This window comes from Scardinius erythrophthalmus (genome assembly GCF_964197995.2).
Source record: "Scardinius erythrophthalmus genome assembly, chromosome: 7".
In the NCBI taxonomy this organism is placed as follows: Eukaryota; Metazoa; Chordata; class Actinopteri; order Cypriniformes; family Leuciscidae; genus Scardinius; species Scardinius erythrophthalmus.
This window is the reverse complement of record NC_138227.1, coordinates 25,619,708-25,640,510: the sequence shown is the minus strand read 5'-3', so window position 1 is coordinate 25,640,510 and position 20,803 is coordinate 25,619,708. Positions and strand designations below refer to the sequence as shown.

The 20,803-nt window shown below is 35.4% G+C and overlaps 2 protein-coding genes across 2 annotated transcripts; both read right to left on the bottom strand.

Annotated features, from left to right (window-relative positions):
• Positions 1-514: 514 nt before the first annotated feature.
• Positions 515-11,865, bottom strand: LOC308693359 (uncharacterized protein). The gene is made up of 12 exons (XM_081370213.1): positions 11,793-11,865; positions 10,853-10,942; positions 8,482-8,672; positions 7,224-8,248; positions 6,990-7,142; positions 4,618-4,692; positions 4,423-4,539; positions 3,254-3,403; positions 2,806-2,973; positions 2,510-2,701; positions 1,722-1,913; positions 515-1,632 (listed from the first exon to the last, which is right to left on the bottom strand). Exons 3-12 carry the CDS (start codon positions 8,654-8,656, stop codon positions 1,528-1,530), a joined length of 2,352 nt encoding a protein of 783 aa, XP_081226339.1. The 5' UTR covers positions 8,657-8,672; positions 10,853-10,942; positions 11,793-11,865; the 3' UTR covers positions 515-1,527.
• A 1,104-nt stretch (positions 11,866-12,969) lies between these two features.
• ppt2a.2 (palmitoyl-protein thioesterase 2a, tandem duplicate 2) lies at positions 12,970-16,865 on the bottom strand. Its single transcript, XM_081369777.1, has 8 exons — positions 16,519-16,865; positions 15,352-15,505; positions 14,922-15,017; positions 14,718-14,825; positions 14,539-14,622; positions 14,361-14,445; positions 13,518-13,572; positions 12,970-13,419 (listed from the first exon to the last, which is right to left on the bottom strand). The coding sequence occupies exons 1-8, from the start codon at positions 16,672-16,674 to the stop codon at positions 13,276-13,278; spliced, it is 882 nt and encodes a 293-aa protein (XP_081225903.1). The 5' UTR covers positions 16,675-16,865; the 3' UTR covers positions 12,970-13,275.
• Positions 16,866-20,803: the final 3,938 nt, after the last annotated feature.

Genomic DNA, 20,803 nt, shown 5'->3' with positions numbered 1-20,803 from the left:
GCAACTCAATCAGTGAGATCCTGTTACATGATGTGAGCGGATCGTATGCTGTGATGTACAACAGACACCCTAAATTAGTCTGTCAGACCATATTAATTATTAAAATAAAGATTTATTTTGACGCATGGATGGAGGCATAACAAAAAATAAATGCTAGCTTTAATATCAGATATTACAAGGTCTACTGAAGAATTTCTGATGAAAACCAATCACAATTCAACACACTCCACCACTGGCATTAATATTACATTTAAATGCATTTTACATTCAAAGAAATACCCCATACTTTAATCAAAATAAAATTATTTATAACTACATAATTAAAAATTATTTATAATTTTACCATGCTGTATTTTTAAAAATATATATATATTTCAAGGATTTGTATTATGTTGAAACCTATAGGAAATAGATATACTTATATTATATACTTAAATATGTTTTTAGAAATTTGTAATATGAAGTTCTCCAGATGCTTTCCAGAGACATAATGATCACACAAAGCACACCAATTTGGATATTTGAGGCTTTATTGTCAATTAAACCCCTGAGTTCTCAAGAAAGAACCTTTAATAAAAGAAAACCTCTAGAACTGCAAAACCCACGCAAACTTGAGGCTTCATTTTAAATGTAATTTATGAGGTTTGCCTCAAATTGTGGGGATTCCAGCTTACCCAAATAAAATAAGCTAATTAAAAAAAAGCATGTCCTTTTCAGACAGTCTGTAAATCCTTCTACTGTGAAAAAGATTTTCCTACACTGGAACAAAGATAGCACATCCAAGTTGGGAATCTAACTGCATCTCAAAAACAAATCAACATGAGAAAACATTTATAAATACAGGACAAATATAAGATCACATGGAACAGAACATGAGGGAAAAGATACAGTAAATCAAACAATAAGAGAAAAGCAGCATTCAACATATTCAGCAGCCATAATCAATAAAACAATTTAAACATTTAATAATAATAATAATAATAACAACAACAACAACAACATTTAAAGGCTGTAGGGATTATGGATCATGGGAAAATAATTATTAATAAGCAAAGCATGTATGAGTGCTGAAAAGGCACGTGTGTGTAACTATGTAAATCATAGAACCACAATCTGGCGGTGTGAGACGTAATCAGAACATTTTATGGCTGTATTCAATCAAAATGACTAAAGCAACCTGTAAAAAACCAATCATAAATTCATATGAACTAAAATATTTCATTATATACCCTCAACTTTCCAAAATTCAGTTTTGAGTAATCTGTCAGAACATACAATTGGCATTATTCACAACTTACTGTACACTTTAGCCTGTCTCAAATTCATTGACTAAACTAGAGAACTACCTATTGAACAGAATTATTAACTTTATCAGACGCTGAACCAGATCATCAATTCTGTTAGTTTAGTACAGCAAATTGAAAGGCATCTGAGAGAATTTAGACATTGCAGTCAATTAACAATACATTGTGCAGTTCAGTATTCACAGAGCATCGTTAAACTCACAGTATGTGTTTAATCACACACTCACAGTGTGTGTTTGAGGGCTGTCTTGGGTCCAAGTCTGCTAGAGATGTTTTGCTTTAGCTCTGATAACACACCGTCCCGCTCCTCTAACTCCAGAAGAACTTGCTATGAAGGGCAAACAAAAAATATCACATCAATAATCTGTGCTCAGGGTGGATGTACACACCTACAGTAAGCGGAGGCAGGTCATTTACCTCTATAAGTTGATCTCTCTTCTGAAGATTGTCCCTCAGTTTCCCTTCCTCGAAAGCTCTCTCCTTATTTTCCTTCTTCCACCCTAATTCAGCCTCCTTCTTCTCCTTGGTTTTCTCTCTCAGCTCCTTAAGTGTGTCTTTGAGTTGCTCTGATAGGGCAGTGATGGCACGTTTGTGATTTTCTCTTTGGTCCTGAAAGAACATGGATGCATGTTGATGAAAACTTACAAACCAGTATCAAATCAAAACGCATTTTGATAAATATATGGGCAATATTACATGTTTAATATATTTTCATTTAGCCTGTTATCATTATTTAATGCATGTTTGAATACATCTATCATGAAAACATGTTTTTCTATTACAGCCACTGCTTAAACGTTTATATTTCAACAATGAATTGGAGTAGAAACACAATTATATAATAAAAAAAAAGATAAAATGCCTTATCTGTAACGTAAATGTCTATATGCAGCTAAGTTTTTATTTGAGTGTTGATTATTAAATAAATGTGATTAATAAATTGATCATTAACGGTTTCCTTTTTGGCTAAATGAAAACTATTTCAGTGGTTCGGTAAAAAATGTATTTCAATGCATCACTAATTACTGGTATTGGCCAGAGCAATGTATGTACACACCACCAGGTGGCACAATTGCTTTTCTGTTGTATCAAAATAGATAAGTGGAAGGTTTTGGAGATGTCCAGCATACTAAAAATGATTGGCAATGAGTGTTAAAAAAAAAGCCACAATTATGGAAATTAAACATGTCTTTATCAGACGTTACCAGTATGAGGTTTTCAGCGTCGGTTAAGGCCGAGGAGAGTCTTGAGATCTCCTGCAACATGGTGGTGCTGAGCTCCTCTCTATCTCTGAAGCTCGCCACCAGCAGAGCTTCTTTCTCCCGCAGCCGATCAACCAATCCAGACTCAGCTCCTCCCCCTTCCAACCCCCGTCCAATCAGAGAGTCTGAGAGTGCCTACGAGGAAAAAGTGAATAGTTAACTACTGGAAATTATACATTAACTAAATCAATTGCAAGAGAGGTCAGAGACAGCCGGGGGCGAGTTTACACCACATCTACCTGCACATCTTTGCATGAACTGTCGAGTGCCTCCTTTAGCTGGGAAATATAGTCTTTGTTATCCTTCACCAGTGCAGTCAGGGCTGAATCTCTCTCTTTCCACACTTCCCATTCTTTCATCATCTCCTGTTGAGCTCGATCTCGCTCTCCAAGCTCTACACGCAGATGCTATTTGAAGATACAAAACATTGATTTTATTCTCAAGTAAAGTTGAAGGCTGACTCATTTTTCACCATTTAATGACTTAATTTATTTGTTCACAATGTAAACCTATTGTGAAACTAAAAACGTTGCACTTTGAGAGCTCTGTTTTCTGTATATGAGCCATCAATGCCTCATTTACTAACACATCTATAGCAGTCATGTATAACAGCAGCAGGCACTAACCAAGTGATTAAGTAAACACATGTGTGTACCGTTGAATTACAGCACTGTTTGTTTAACTCACGTTAATAACATCCTGGTTACACTGGAGCACAGTGTTGAGTGTGATGAAGTCTCGGTCTCGCTCTCTGCCAGCGTCCCTTACGGCCTGCAGCTGTTTCTCCAGGGCTTTCTCTCTCTCGCTTGCATCTGACAGCTGGGTCTCCAAGACTGCCTGATTAAAACATGAACGTTGAAATAAAGTATAAGAACTATGGACTGCACGTGCATCCAGCATTTCCTTGAAGCAAACATGAACTGCTCATTTACCAAGTTAATTACCCCACACACAGTGACCCAGTAGGGTGTGTTAGCCAGAGCTTCACTGTATGCTCACACTGTGTACTTTTGCTATATTTGTAAGGGTGAAATCACCAGCTTAAAACTGCTTAAAATGATGGTCCTCACAAGTTGATAATGAAAAAAAAAAAAAAAACAGTTTGGGTCAGTAAGGTTTTCAAAAATGTTTTTGGTAGAAGTCTCTTGACTGTATTTATTTTATCAACATGTTGTGAAATATTAGTGCAAGTTTAAGCAACTGTGTTCTATTTTATTATATTTTAAAATGTAATTTATTATAATGATGGCAAAGCTGTATTTTCAGCATCATTACTCCATTCTTCAGTGTCACATGATCCTTCAGAAATCATTCTAATATATGCAGATTTGGGGACTATCAGTGTTGAAGACAGTTGTGCTGCTTAATATTTTTGTGGAAACCGTGATACTTTTTTTTCAAGATTCTTAGATTGATAGAAAGTTCAAAAGAACAGCAATATGAAATGTTCTTTTGAAAAACACTTTTGTGTTTACTGTCACTTTTGATCAAATAATGAATGCAGCCTTGCTGAATAAAAGCATTCATTTGTTTTAAAAAGTCAAATTAACCCCAAACGTTTGAACAGTAGTGCATATACAATTTAAATAAAAAAATAAATGATAATAAATGTTTTATTTATTAATATTTGTATATAATATTATTACTATTTTTTTATTATAGGATGATGTTTAAGAGGACAATTGGCTCATAAAGTGACTAAATAATGCTTTCATGCACTTTTAAATAATGCCACAAATTGTATTATACGATTAGGGTTGGTCTATAGTGATTATAATTGGCTTAATTTAGGAACAACAGAAGTCTGAGCAGTCTTCATTTACAAAACTCGTGCTCATCATCACACCAGACCTCACCTCGCGTTCACTGCGTGTATCAGTCACTGCACTGGCCAGTTTTTTGACGAGTTTGTCAGTGTCCTCTGATTCCACTCCCTGCTCAGCACACAGCGTCTGGATCAAAGTCACACATTCCTGAAGAGAGGAGAGCACACATTCACTGACCTCCACACAATCCTGAATCTATAACGAGTTCATCAATACAGGACTCACCTGGATTATGTTCTCTCTGCTGTGTAGTGATTGGCTGAGACTCTCTATGAGGTCATTTTTATTCTTCAAACTGGTCTGTATTGCCAAAACAGATCAGATAGGTATTAGTCTCATAAACAGGCATCATTCCTAGCAAAATGACTCCGTGTCATGCCTGAGGGACAGTTCATGGCATTGTGACTTCTTGTGACTGCATTCCACTAGTGTTATATAACTGCTATCACCTCACACTAGAGAACAACAATTCAATAGAATCAACCCAGAAAGTACCAGTGCTGGGAAATTACAGCACTCTGTAAAATGCCGAATTAAGGTAGATCATAAGAGAGCGGTTAAAGTATTTGGACACTTATGTTACACTTAATTCATTGCATTATATAACAATCCATCAAATTTATCTGTAAGCAAGCAAATGCTGCTAGTGTTTCTCAGAACTAACTTCTCTCTTCTGAGCCATTTTTGCCAATAATTGTAAACAACTGATGTCAATGTGATTTTTAGTTGATGTATGAAGTCAGGGGCCGTTTACATGACACCGTTTTCAGCTAAAAACGGTAAACATTTTATGCGTATTTGCCGTCCATTTACACGACAACCGTGTTTTGGGGCCTGAAAACATGCTAGTTTTTGAAAATTATCCCATTATCGTCTCCATGTAAACAACAAAAATGGGAATTTGTGAAAACGGTGACGTGTTCAGTCTATAGACTCGTAGGGTTTCTTTACAAAGTGACACCTACTGGCCTGGCAGCATAATACAGTGTTTTAGTCATTTCAAGGATCAGTGTGAACGTGGATCGTTTTGACAACATTGTCGTCTGTACGCGAAAAACGCATCGTTTACATTGTAGTACATCGTTCCCGTGTAAAAGTACCCTCAGTTCTCCTCAAGTTCACACAGGTGTCCCAACAGAACAGGTGTAGTTCATCACTATGAATATATTATTTGGCTTTAACAACGTGTCCAAATACTTCTATGCAGTGTTATTTTAGTATTATTTACATAATATTTATTAATATTTTGAGTTAGCTTTAACTTTTTATATTTTTAGTTAGCTTTTATTTTTTATATTTTTAGGTTTCATTTGAGTAATTTTGCTCTTGTCATTTTTATTCAGTGTTATCTAGTGTATTTTTGTAATTTTTTTACTTAAAGCTGCAGTCGGCAAGTCTGGCAGATTGGGTAGACTTAGCCAAAATTTTGAATGTTTACAACTATCATGCCCCTCCCCCACTACCAGCGAGCCGTCCCATCAAGTTCGTGCTCATCAGTGCGTGTGCACCAGATTTTCTGTGAACGCGCGCGTCTCTTCAGCATCGATCAACACCATGGACTCGGAGGTAGGCTGCCCTGGCTAATCTACCTATAGAAAGCAATAACCAAGGAATTGGAAGCTTGTTAGTAGATTTTCTCTCCGCCATCACGCTTCGTACAATCCAACACACCTGCGAACTTCATATGATATTGTAACGTGCGCGGGGGAGGGGGTACCTGTGGCGTGTGCCCGAACTGTGATTGACAGTCAGATCTCACACCCCCCTGCGCTGGTTGGACCAGAAGAACCGGGAGCGGTGGATTTTTGCAAAACAAATAACAGGCTCCAGGTGGACGTAGAAGCGCAGGTTTTTTCTAAAACCGGCTGATTTATGTTGTTCTGTCAGAGCATAGTGTCGGTTTCAGTGAATATGATCAAAAAAATCTTGCCAACTGCAGCTTTAAAACTTATTTGCTGCCAAGACAACATTTCTAATTGTCATGCAATTTTTTCATCTAATATTAATATTCTATGTTCTGCTTTATTTCAATTAACAGTGTTAACAACGTACTGTTTTATCCTTACAAATGTATTTTTATGAAACATTTTACTTGAAAGGTGCGTTCTATCTTTCTTGAAAACAAATGTTATCAAATTAAAGTTAATATTTTGTCATCTAATGCAATGAAATTCTTAAAATGGCTTAAAAGTGTCCGGACCACTTTTTATGAATTCATTCTTGATGATTTAGTTGAAAAATATAACATATTGAATACATGATTAAGGCTTAAAGAGAGAAAAGCAAAGCAGCAGCTGTAAAACCTGTTATGAAAGAAACGGCAACTAAAGCCCAGGGCAAACTCCTCTGGTTTGGGAAGATTCTTGGAGGAGGTGTGTTTGTGTCTTTTTAAAAACATCCACACACACACCTTCTGTAATTATGCCCTATATAAGGCATCATTTGAAACCAAATTTGAAAACAAAAAGTCAACAGAAAGATTAGGAGAGGGTGTGTCTCAGGCGTGCTGTGCTAAGTCTCCAAAACACAATGCCTCCAGTGCACACTTCAGTGCACCATGCCATTAAACTCAATTATCCCTGCCCCGTCTCACTCACCACTTGCAGAGACTTCAACGGCTTGGCAGGAGCATCGGTTGCTGGTTTGTTGGTCTCCCTGAGCTGAGCCTCTAGAGTTCTGATGCGAGCCTGAGCTTGAACAAGTTGTTCACGCAGCTGCTTCACAGCAAGGTGCACCCTAACTTTAGACGTCTAAAGAAAAGAGAGATAAAAATGAACGGCAAGGTATGAAAAAGAGGTCGAAAATTTCAAAAAGAGGTCAACAGCCCTCACCTCTCTCTGTAATGGCATAAAGTCATCTTTTAGCTCGGTCAGGATGTCGTTGTTCTCTTCTTCAAACTCATCCAACGTACCATTATCCCCCTCTCCGAAATTTAGGACCCTCACTAACCCTGCTTTCAGATCCACCTCATCCTTCCCATTCTGCACATCTCCTCGGTCTAACACGGGAATACGACTTCCAGCAGGTGACCTCACCGCCTTTCCTTCAATTCCCCTCAACTCTTTGAAAACGGTGTCTATAATGGCCGAATGCTCCTCTTGCCAATCAAACGCATCAGTGCCGTCTATTGAGTCCAGCGATTGGATGGAGGTAGTGCGGGATCGAGATCGCAAAGAATGACAGGAACCAGACAGCGAGGCGGGGCTTGATCTGACGGATGGCATGCTCAACCAATGAAGGGGCATGCTGCTGGATTTGTCTCGAGAGAGGCCCAGTGACGTGAAGGCTTGATCGGGCAAGTGACGTGGAATCCCACAAACGGACTCATAGTCCGAGTCGGACACCCTCAAGGAGTCGCAACACTCACACTTCTTGCCCTGATGACACCGTTTCCCTGTTTTCCTATAATACGGACACGAATCGGCTTTCTCAGACCACCATTCGTACTCGGAGAGGGCCATGTTGTCCCTCAGCATTTCTCTGTATCCTTCCCCTACCGAATCCTTCCTGTCCCCTTCATCCTCACTGGAGCTTTCTTTTCTCTTAGAACTAACAGAGTGGCGCTGATCGTACATGCTTCGCACCCATCGCCTAATCTTGTCCCTTTCCTGAGTGAGTTTCTGGAGTCTCTCACTCGACAGCACTCGGACTCGGGAGATAACGGTGTCGAACTTGAAAACTCGCTCCAGAACGGACACACACTTGCCACACAAAAACTCCCCCTGACCGGCCCCGCGTGGTACAGGCTGCTCTAGTATGTGTGTCAGCACACTGAGCAGGTCGATGCCTTTCGTAGGGGTGAGCAGGCCGCGAGAATTCGAGAGCGAACGGGAGGAGCTGAGAGATAAAGTGCTGCCTAGAATTAAAAAAATAAAAGTACATAATTATATTTAAATATGCAATATCATCTTTAAAAAAATAAATAAAATATCTGATTATCTAAAACCTAAACAATACTTTAATAGCGTCACAAATGAATTATGCAGCAATATGCATTTTTCCCCTCCATTTCATTTAATAGCATTTTAAAAATGATTCAGTAATACCAAACAAATGTAAGTTGTTGGAAACGTGCTCTGCAGTTCATACCCCACGGGCTGCTTTGTGCTGATCTGGGCAAGCTTCCCTTGCTAGAAGAGTCTGTTGGGGTCTGAGGTTGTGCCCCCTTTCTGTTCTGACCTGCATACAACCATCGCCGCTGGTTACCCTGCAGGTCATTCCCACAGATGCGGCATCCTTCACTTTTACCTCGTGTAGTCATCATAAATACAGCAGGTGCCCTATAATAATATTAAGAATAATAAACAAACTATAATAAAAAACAAACAATAAATAAATACATATCAAGATTTTGACTAAAGCATTCTAAAAAAAAGAAGAAGTGCACAATGGGTGCTGGTGGATGAAGCCAAGGCAATGATATCTGGTTTAAAATAATGAAGGTAAATACTAATTTAACCCTTAATCGCTGTTAAAAAAGGACAACATTTAAGCTGTTTGGGGTCATTTTGACCCCAAACTTTTAAAGAGCAATTGCATAAGGAAATATACATTTTTTATATGGAAAACTATATATCATTTTTTTATTTACTTCTCAACTATACATTTATGCTGTGTTTTTGTGGAAATTTTGAAGTTTTTTACCTATTTACTGCACAATTACATAACTAGGCCATAAATTGGCTCATGAAAAATGATTTTTTAAAGAAAAAATCACTTAAATGATGATCTTAATTAAATCTAAATAGTTTTTGGACATTGCTCTATGTGTTAGAGATAGAATACTGACATCTGCTAGTTTGTGGAAAAACTTTAGAAATTATAATTAAAGAAAGAAAGTGCAATGACCACATATATCCAATAGAGGGCCATAGAGACTCATTCATTTTCACTTTATTGTTTGTGATGCTTCAACTTCTCCTCACAACTTTGATATATATATTTTGTGAATATTTATTTAAACATTTTGAAATACATAAAAAAATCTGTATTTTTGTCAGAGTTAGAATTTGTTGTTGTTTTCTGATATATTTTGAATTATCTGCTTTTGCAAATGATTATACATACATTTGCAGAACCATTACAAGTCACCACTATGACATGACTGTGGTGTGTGTGTGTGTGTGTGTGTGTGTGTGTGTGTGTGTGTGTGTGTGTGTGTGTGTGTGTGTGTGTGTGTGTGTGTGTGTGTGAACAAGCTTGTTCCATGTTGCATATGTGACATTTTTCAGATTTATGCCAGTTTAGTTGATTTTATTTGCCAATTTCTATAAAAATGCTCTCTGTTGCAGTGACATAGATGTGTGTGTTTGTGTGTGTGTGTGTGTATGAGATAGAAAGTTCGTTCCACTTTGGGTTTATGCTCTAGGACCAGACCTTGATTTAAATGTAATTTTTTTTTAGATTTATGCCAGTTTTGTTTATTTTATTTGCCAATTTCTATAAAAATGCTCTCTGTTGCAGGGACATACACGTGTGTGTTTGTGTTTGTGTGTGTTTGTGTTTGTGTGTGTGTGTGTGTGTGTGTGTGTATGAGATAGAAAGTTTGTTCCACTTTGGGTTTATGCTCTAGGACCAGACCTTGATTTAAATGTAATTTTTTTTTTAGATTTATGCCAGTTTTATTTATTTTATTTGCCAATTTCTATAAAAATGCTCTCTGTTGCAGTGACATACATGTGTGTTTGTGTGTGTTTGTGTGTGTTTGTGTGTGTGTGTGTATGAGATAGAAAGTTCGTTCCACTTTGGGTTTATGCGCTAGGACCAGACCTTGATTTAAATGTAAATTTTTTTAGATTTATGCCAGTTTTGTTTATTTTATTTACCAATTTCTGTAAAAATGCTCTCTGTTGCAAACACATACATTTGTGTGTTTGTTTATGTGTTTGTGTGTGTCTGTGTGTGTGTGTGTATGAGATAGAAAGTTCGTTCTACTTTTTATTTATGCTCTAGGACCAGACCTTGGTTTATATGTATAAATTTTCAGATTTATAATGGATTTAATTTTATTTTTTTGACAAACAAAATAAAAAAAAGTCATTTTTTTCATTTTCCCATTCATTTTCAATGTGGGGTCATTTTGACCCCAAACAGCTTAAACGGTAAATTTTTTTTTACACACCTTTAGAACAACCAAATCAAGCCCAGTTTTTTTGTGCATGTTTAGATAGGTTATTTAGGAAAAGTCCCAGAGTTTCATGCCTCTGATATGAAGGTAACATTTTTAAAAAATGAAAGAAAAGTCCAGTGGGGTCATAATGACCCCAAACAGCGATTAAGGGTTAAAGGAATAGATCACCCCAAATAATCATCATGATAAATGACATCAGCGTAAACATTCCTCGAAATTCTCCTTGAGTGTCCCATGGGGATAAAATAATAATTTACAGAATTATACAGCATGATATTTCCATCTGAGTGCTTTTAAAGCACTCTAGCACAGTTTATATTCTCTACACACCTGAGTAAATCTGTCAGTAGTTGTATTGTGTGGTTGTTCACTGTTGTCCTTTGGCTGGGGTGGATCCAGTGAATGACAGCCCACTCTCCCCTAATGACAGTCAATGTTTACATGGGCTGGGACACTGGCCTTGAGCACTAAACACACACACACACACACACACACACACACACACACACACACACACACACACACACACACACACACACACACACACACACAAATGCTTTATAATGGTAAAAATGCTTTATGAAACAACAAACCTGATGAAGAATTTAAGTGGATGCCACACTAGCTTAGTTCACCCAAAATGAAAAAAATCATCACAATTTACTCTCATCGTGTTTTTACAAACCTGTATGACTTGCTCCCTGCTTTGGAACCCAAAAGGAAATGTCAAACACAGTGTTAGGGACTGACAGCCACAATGAAAATGAATTCAATGGAAGTGAACGGTGACTGTCAGTTTGCCTAACATCGCTGTTTCACAAAACAAAAGAACAGAGGTTTGGAACAACTTCAGATGAATTAATGATGACAGTATTTTCTTTTTTGGTGAACTATTACTTTAAATCAAATCTATGAAAGCCTAGCACGAGCGCTTTCAATTCAAAGGCGCAGATTGAAAACACAAATTATGTAAAAGAGTGACGCGTTGGCAGAGGACTTTCCACACGATGAATAATCTCAGCTACCCTGTTTTACTCTCGTGTGCTCATTCAAATTTTATTTTAAACCTCTATCAGAGCGCTTTAAACGCAGCTGATATGAACGTGAAACTGACTTTCGGCTTCACGGAATGTCAGAATGACCCAGCAGAGGACAAAACATGATATGATAGACCAAACAACTCCTCAACACAGCCGTCAACTGACCTGATAAGTTGCGAGAATCGAAAATATCCCACTACAATCGCAAAAGTACCGATTAGGTCGCTTACCGAAGCTCAGGAAGTGTTTCCTCGGTCTCGAACAGGAGATCTCGCGCGTCCGAACCAGAGTGGCAGTCGCCGCGCGCCCACTCTACCTTGCTGACGTCACCATAAATACCTGTTAAGCCCGCAGCTGCGTGGCGCACTCCAGCTGTTCGCGCAACCATGCGCATTACAGACGAGATTTGTATCATCTCAAAAACATATTTTATTAATATATAAAAATATATTAATATTTTAATATATCTCAAAAATACATTTTTTTTTAATTTTGTTAAATATTGTTACAATTTAAAATAATGGTTTTCTATTTTAATATTATAAAATATCCCGGTTTATTACTTTCTGTAATGCAACGCTGAATTTTCATCATTGCTCTTCAGTGTCACATGATCCTTCAAAAATTATTCTAATATGCTTATTTACTATGTTGGAAAGAGTTGTGCTGCTTAATATTTTTTATAACCTGTGATACCTTTTTTAGGATTCTTTGATGAATAAAAAGTAAAAAAAGAAAAAAGAACAGCATTTATTTAAAATAGAAATCTTGTGTAAAAATATAGGCTATTCTACTGTTCAAAAGTTTGGGGTCAGTAATTTTTTTCTCTTTTCTGAAAGAAAGTAATACTTTTATTCAGCAAGGATGTGTTAAATTGATAAAACTTTATAGTGAATATTTATATTGTAAGATATATATAAATATATATATATATATATATATATATATATATATATATATATATATATATATATATATATATATATATATATTAAATAAATGCAGTTCTTTTTAACTTTTTATTCCTCAATGAATCCTGAAAAAAGTACCATCGGTTCCCAAAAAATATTAATCATCACAACTGTTTCCAACATTGATAAAACTGAGTATCAAATCAGCATATTATAATGATTTGTGAAGGATCATGTGACACTGAAGACTGGAGTAACAGATGCTGAAATTTGAACTTTGCATCACAGAAATAAATAATATTTTAAAGTATATTTAAATAGAACCATTATTTTAAATTGTAATAATATTTCACAATGTATTTGTATTTTTCTGTATTTTTGATCAAATAAATGCATGATGAGCATAAGATAGTTCTTTCAAAAACATTAAAATAATGTTTCCAGTAATGTTTCCAAACTTTTGACCAGTACTGTATGAACACACACACATTTTCTTGCAATCATTATACTTTTTTTATAACAATTTAATCATTTATTTTTAGTAAAACAAAATATTAGTCCTGTAGTATCTTTATAAATAGAATTAGAAAACTAACAAAATAATCTGCTCACAATATTCAAACTGATTTTACATAAAAGAAAACTAAACAACTACTGCAGAGAATCATTAATTGTCTACACAGATAATAGAAAATATCTTAGGTGATTAAAAAGAGTACAATCATAATCTGCACGAGACATGATTACATTCAGGATTGTGCACATGCATGTGAGGCCATCAGCTTGTTTCTGTCTCTGTAGATTAGGAGAGCCATTTGTCTATGCAATTCTGGTAGACTGTGAGGTTTGAATGCCAGGATGTATGGTGAACACCAGGGACGACACACTTGACCACGGCTCCTTTTGAGTTTAATGTCTTCAGGCCAAAAGCGTCTCTTAGATACCACTGGGGAGAGAGGCAAATGGTTAGGATTACTAAAATGCAATAGCAACTACAAACCATGAACAACATAAACTAATTAATATTGCCTTGCTTCCACTCACATCCTGCTTTTCCATCTCAATCACCGTTTCATTACTGTCATAAAACCCAAAAATACTGTGGGGGAAAAAGAAATAAACAGTAAAAAGATATGAAATGAGTATGTTTTATTCAGGACCTACATTTAAAGATGGCAAACATGCTTTAAAAAGGCACCGCATAATCCTATAAGACCTTTTAAAGTTCAAACGCCACTCTAAATATTTCTCACATTCATTCCAGTCGCTTGAACTGCCACAGGTTAACCCTTTAGCAGCATGTAAGACAGTCAAACTCTGATAAACGACAGATGCTCAATATCATGTGATATAATATATTAACTAAAACTATTTAAAACATTTCTATTAATTGATAAAGCTTAAATGAAATATAAATATTAGTTGAAAAGCTAGAAATGTTGGCTTTGAACTAAATGAAGAGTAAGATTTACTAAAAGGGATAGTTCACCCAAAAATGAAAATTCTGTCATCATTTACTCACCCTTATGTTTTTCCAAACCTGTATGTTTCTTTCTTCTGCTGAACACAAAGATATTTTAAAGAATGTTGGCGTCCAAAAAATTTACGGTTCCCCATTGACTTCCATTGTATATTTTTCCATACTATGCAAGTCAGTTCAACTCTTCGGTTACTGACATTCTTCAAAATATCTTCTTTTGTGTTCAACAGAAGAAAGAATTATATACAGGTTTGGAACAACATGGGAGTTGCACCTAAATAGCAATATTAAAAATAATAATAATAAAGTAACAAAAGCACGTAATCTAATAACTAATATTAACATGAAAACTAAGAATATAAAAATAAAAGCTCATTCAAAATAATAATAACACTGATGTCAGAGACCTTGACTCCCATGGTGTAATAACGCCGTCATCTGGTCCGCCGATCAGCACCAGAGTCTCTATGCGCAGGAAGCTGTCTCGCCACGCTGAGAGGGAACAGAAGCATACAACACAACATGACTCAAGAACACTGAACTGAAAGTGCACAAACAACCATCTGAGTTGCAATCTTAAATTACCTGTTAAATTGGCATGCTCTATCTCTCCATTGAGTGGAGCCAGATAGTTGCTGCTCTTTAAGTATCTCTCTCTTTGGTGTGGATCTAAAGAGAGAAAAAGGCAAATAAGATTCACTGTAAATCAAATGAAATTCAGAACGGTGAACAAATTGTTGCGTGAAAGTGACACATCTGCTTACCATTCCAGTAGTTGCAGATAGATATTTTTTGTCCTTGTGTAGTGTAACAAATATGGTACAGTTTTGACTTGATGATTTTAGGGAAAAAGTATTTCAAATAATTCGAATCTGTAGAAGCATGGACAAAGATTAATGTGTTTGAAGTTTCTCTAGAGAAAACAGATGTTGTGGTGTGTGGTTCAGGGAGGATTTGATTTGACTGACCTCCATACTGGCCAGCTGTTGGCGAAGACAGTAATATCAGAGAGTGGATATTGTGTGTAGGAAGGGTAGCAAGAACCCCTCGACATATCAAACCACCTGAGAACATTTTTTGTTCAGCGAGGACACATTAAATTGATCAAAAGTGACAGTAAAGATTTTTATATTTGTTACAAAAAATAAAACACAAATTTCACAAAAATATGAAGAATAATGGAGCTGCTGAAAATTCAGATCTGCCATCACAGTAATAAATGACACTTTCAAATATATTCAAATATAAAATAGTTACTTTACTTACAAATGTACTGTTTGTACTGTATTTTTAATCAAATAAATGTAGCCTTGGTGAGAATAAGAGCTTTAAAAATATCTTTTGAATGGTAGTGCATATAACAAACAGCTTATGATGAGATTAATGAGTTTAGATGACCTTGTGAGAAGCAGATGAGATGGACACCATCTTCAGCGCTGTTCATGATGGGTCTGACGGCCTCTCTGAAGCTCTCTACCTGTTGCCACAGTGGCTTAATACTGGCAATGTAGTCATACAGGCCTATTGTGGTCACATTGGTACCTGGGTGAGACTAAGACAGTGAAAAGAGAAGTTAGTGAGTTTCATCTTAGATTTAAAAAAAGGAGAACTGTGCGTCTAGTGTGGTGATGTGAAACCAAAACTACTTTAAAAGGGTTATGCAACTCAAACCTTAGATTGTGATTTTAATAGGTGTTTTTTTTTCTTCTGTTTTTGACCCAAAATTTACCCATTCAAAAATGTTATGCAAGTTTTATGTCGTTTTATTGTATGTAGGCCTAGTTTTATAGAGGAATTTGTTTGGAAATGAGAAATGTAGTAGAACAAATAGAAGAGCATTATGTTTCTTAAAGGGTTAGTTTCTGTCAGTAAACTCTGTCAGTTATCACTCACCCTCATGTTGTTCCAACCCCGTAAGATTTTCGTTCATCTTCGGAACACAAATTAAGATATTTTTGATGAAATGGCTCAATCCTTCAGAGACTGCTAGGTATGTCTGCCATCCCAGAAAAGTTTGTAAAGACATCGTTAAAATAGTCCAAGTGACTACAGTGGCTCAACCTTAAGTTTATCAAGTGACGAGAATACCTATAGTGCGCAAAAAAAAAAAAAAAAATAACGACTTTATTCAACTATTCATTTTCTTCTGTGTGGGCAACTTAAGATTGAGCAACTATAGTAGGACTATTTTAACGATGTCTTTACTAACTTTTCTGGGATGGCAGAAATCGATTAGCCCACCCTATGAAGGAGTGAGTGAGCTCTCAGATTTAATCAAAAATATCTTAATTTGTGTTCCTAAGATGAACAAAAGTCTTACGGGGTTGGAACAACATGAGGGTGAGCAATTACTGACAGAATATTCATTTTTGGGTGAACTATCCCTTTAAATTACTCCGCCGCCTCCCCTCAAACACACATGTGTTTCACAAAATACTGTATGAAAGATTGCATTGCAAAAATGTTATGCAAATAAAAAGCAGTTTTATTGTGTGTAGTTAAACTAATTAAAAATAGAAGAGCATTTATTTCAATAGACAGATAGATATCAATATCTTAGCCTACCTGATGGATAAAATTCGCCAACATCTCGAACTGTTTGGGTCCATCAAATATCCCGTGAACAATAATTACTGGTCTGTATCCTATGACGGAGGACAGCAGTAATACAGCACATATAATAACACATGGTCTGCAGCCATCACTCATCAACCCCCCCATTGAGGTACTCCAAACGTCTCACGAGTCACAAAAGTCTATAAACTGAATTTAATTAACTAAAATTATATTTGATATCCAAGTAGACTGTTCTAACAGTGCATGTCAAGTTCTGCCGAAAGATTTGAGCCTCGCACTATCTAAGGCGTTTATAAATAGGCTATACGTTGTTCCGCATGTGATGTTTTGTCAGTTGAGGTGATGCTTTTATAGACCTCTTCCTGTCTAATCAGTTGATGTGGTTTAAGAAATGAAAGCAAACCATTTCACGTTATTATTACAAGAGAATGTTTCACATTGTTTATTACCTTTTATTAATGCAATCCATTTATACAAGAGCCAACAGTTTTTCAAACTTTGTTGAGCATTAGGCTACATCTACTGTATATTATCGAAAGCTACTCGTCATCGACGATTACACTGCAAATACATTGTCTTAATGAGTATTTTGAACATTCTTTGCAAAATATACACTGCCGTTCAAAAGTTTTGGATCGATATGATTTTTTTTTTTATGTTTTTAAAAAAAGTCTCTTCTTTTCAACAAGGCTGCATTTATTTGATTAAGAATACAAAAAACAGTAATATTGTGATTATTACAATTTAAAACAGCTGTTATCTGTGTGAATATAACAGTAAAGTGTAATTTATTCCTGTGATCAAAGCTGTATTTTCAGCATCATTACTCCAGTCTTCAGTGTCACATGATCCTTCAGAAATCATTCTAATATGATGATTTGATGCTCAAGAAACATTTCTCATTATTATCAATGTTGAAAACAGCAATTACATTTTAATTTCAAGATTCTTTGATGAGTACACTCTCAGAAAAAAAAGGTACAAAAGCTGTCGCTGTGGCGGTACATTTTCACCTTGTACCTAAAAAGTGCATTTTAGTCCCTCAAAGGTACATATTGGTACCAAAAGTGTACATATTAGTACCTAAATGGTACATATTAGAACCCTTTTGAAGGGTACTGTCCCAGTGACAGCTTTTGTACCTTTTTTTCTGAGAGTGTAGAAAAGTTAAAAGAACAGCATTTATCTGAAATAGAAAACTTTTGTAACATTAAAAACTACTGTTCAAAAGTTTGGGGTCAGTAAGTTATTTTTGGGGGGGATCAAGGATTAATTAAATTGATCAAAAGTTACAGTAAAGACACAATGTTACAAAAGATTCTATTTCAAATAAATGCTGTTCTTTTGAACTTTCTATTCATCAATGGATCCTGAAAATAATTTGTGCAAAATGTTTTGAGGATATTATTGAGATAACAGATTATTATGGAAGCTTGTTTCAGCAACAAAAAAAAAAAAAAAGACAATTGCGACTTTTTATCTCACAATTGCGAGTTTACATCTCGTAATTCTGACTTTATTTCTCAGAATTGCGAGATATAAAGTCAGAATTGCGTGAAATAAAGTCACAATTGCGTGTTATAAAGTCAGAATTGTGAGATATAAACTATTTTAAGGTTAAAAAAAAGAAAGTCCGTCTTTTTTTTCCCTTAGAATTGGACTTTATATCTCACAATTCTGAGAAAAAGAATTGAGAGATATAAACTCAACAATTATGTGTTATAAAGTCAGAATTGCGTGATATAAAGTCAGAATTCTGAGAAAAAAAGTCCGAATTCTGACTTTATAAGACGCAATTGCGACTTTATATCTCGCAATTCTGACTTTATATCTCAGAATTCTGACCTTATATCTCAGAATTCTGACTTTTATTTCACGCAATTCTGACTTTATATCACGCAGTTCTGAGAAATAAAGTCAGAATTGCGAGATGTAAACTCACAATTGTGAGATAAAAAGTCGCAATTATCTTTTAAAATGTTTTATTCAGTGGCGGAAACAAGCTTCCATAGATTATACAATGTTCTCCAAAAAAAAACAAAAAACATTGGCACAGTTTTTCATAATAATAGAGGAGGAACATTATCAAATCAATTTTCGGAAAATGTTTTGAGGATATTATTGAGGTAACAGATTATACAATGTTCTCAAAAAAAAAAAAAAAAATTGGCACAATGATTCATAATAATAGAGGAGGAACATTATCAAATCAATGTGCGTAAAATGTGTTGAGGATATTATTAAGTCCTGAGATAAATGTTTTCATTCCTGTCAATTGACTTTTTAACAAAAGTAGAACATTTTGCATGAAAGATTTTGAGGATTTCTTTAGGGATGTTAGCAGGCTGTAAAAATATCATGTTTTTCTACCTTTTAGGAGAACATTCTGGGTACTTAACTAAAACTACCCACTGAAAACATTATTAGAACACTGCATGATAATGTTCTCAGAACATTTTTAGAACAAAAAATTTCTAGCTGGGTGTTTTCAACACTGATAATAGTAATGAAAATTTTTTTGAGCATCAAATCATATTAGAATGATTTCTGAAGCATCATGTGACACTGAAGAATGGAGTAATGATGCTGAAAATTGAGATTATTTTTAGGGAAATGCACAGCTAAAGTAGTTCCAGGCAGGTCGTTACCGCATTGCAGTTCCATATCACTTTACTAAATGATTTCAGTTATTTCAAAGGTCCTACAGACTACAACAGCAAATAAAACCAAAACACACAATGACACTGACCAAGCATATAAATATAGTAGACAATAGGATAAAAACTACAAATTATTTCCAAGTTTTTTTGCACATTCTCGCTTTCTCCTGCTCTCCCACTCAAATGCACACCGTATGGACACACTCTTACACAGAAATGTGTTGTCATTGCTGCTCTGATGATTTCGTAAAATAGTTTCTCACAAAGTAATAATGGCGCTGTTCTTGAAGCAGTTAAACGCATGTAGCTTGTATTCTGACATGAGGGAATTCAAATCTCAGGACTCGATGGAAAGAGTTGAACACTCAAATATATTAGTCTCAATAATAATAGCCAGAGCAACGCTGACAACACGTATCTGTGCGAGTGTGTGTCCATACTGTATGTGTGTGTATTTGAGTGGGAGAGAGAGCGGGAGAAAGAGAGTGCTTTCTTTAGATAATAAAACTTAACTTATTTAACTTTTGTGGCAAAACACATGGAAATAATATCTTGTTTTTATCCTGCTGTTTACTATATTTTTTTGCTGGGTCAGTGTCATTGTGGGTTTTGGTTCATTTGCTGTTGCAGGCTGAAAGGACCATATGAAATAACTGAAATTATTGCCAGAGGTGTAAAGTCCAGGATCAGAAAGTAAAAGTCCTCCTCAGTATTTTGTTCCAATCACCTGGATTTGCGAATTAGCAGATTTTCAGACAGGAGATTGCGACACAATTGCGCACTTTAAAACACACACACACACACACACACACACACACACACACACACACACACACACACACACACACACACACACACACACACACACACACACACACACACACACACACACACACACACACACACACACACACACACACACACATATATATATATATGTATATGTATATATATATATATGTATATATATGTATATATGTATATATATATATATATATATATATATATGTATATATATATATATATATATATATATATATATATATATATATATATATACACACACACACATGTTATTCAAACATGTAGCTTGTATTCTGACATGAGGGAATTCAGAAAAACAGGTACACACACACACACACACACACACACACACATATATGTATATTATATATATGTATATATGTATATATATATATATATATATATATATATATATATATATATATATACATATACATATACATATACATATACACAGACATGTTATTCAAACATGTAGCTTGTATTCTGACATGAGGGAATTCAAATCTCAGGACTCGATGGAAAGAGTTGAACACTCAAATATATAAACGTTACAATCTATTGTATCCAAGCATATGGTACCTGAAATAAACACACAGAAACATCTATAAAATGACTTTAAACATGCCTTATCTAATATTCACAAATAAAATTATCATTAATCACATCTTTGCATTGAGAAAACTAACCGGTACCACGTGACCACACAGTTACACCGGCGATAATTTACGTTTCACAAGAAGATAGTCTGATGTATTATTCAGATCAATTAGTAGCGACAACTACAACGTTTTCCCTGTTTCACGCCA

Excerpts from the sequence above, each read along its gene's own strand:
- LOC308693359 (XM_081370213.1), bottom strand. The coding sequence starts at position 8,656 with ATGATGACTACACGAGGTAAAAGTGAAGGATGCCGCATCTGTGGGAAT. Across the intron at positions 7,143-7,223 it reads TTATGCCATTACAGAGAGAG|ACGTCTAAAGTTAGGGTGCA; the intron begins GTGAGGGCTGTT and ends TCTTTTCTTTAG. Across the intron at positions 2,702-2,805 it reads GTTCATGCAAAGATGTGCAG|GCACTCTCAGACTCTCTGAT; the intron begins GTAGATGTGGTG and ends TTTTCCTCGTAG.
- ppt2a.2 (XM_081369777.1), bottom strand. The coding sequence starts at position 16,674 with ATGGGGGGGTTGATGAGTGATGGCTGCAGACCATGTGTTATTATATGT. Across the intron at positions 14,446-14,538 it reads AGAGCATGCCAATTTAACAG|CGTGGCGAGACAGCTTCCTG; the intron begins GTAATTTAAGAT and ends GTTCCCTCTCAG. Across the intron at positions 13,573-14,360 it reads ATTACACCATGGGAGTCAAG|TATTTTTGGGTTTTATGACA; the intron begins GTCTCTGACATC and ends TTTCCCCCACAG.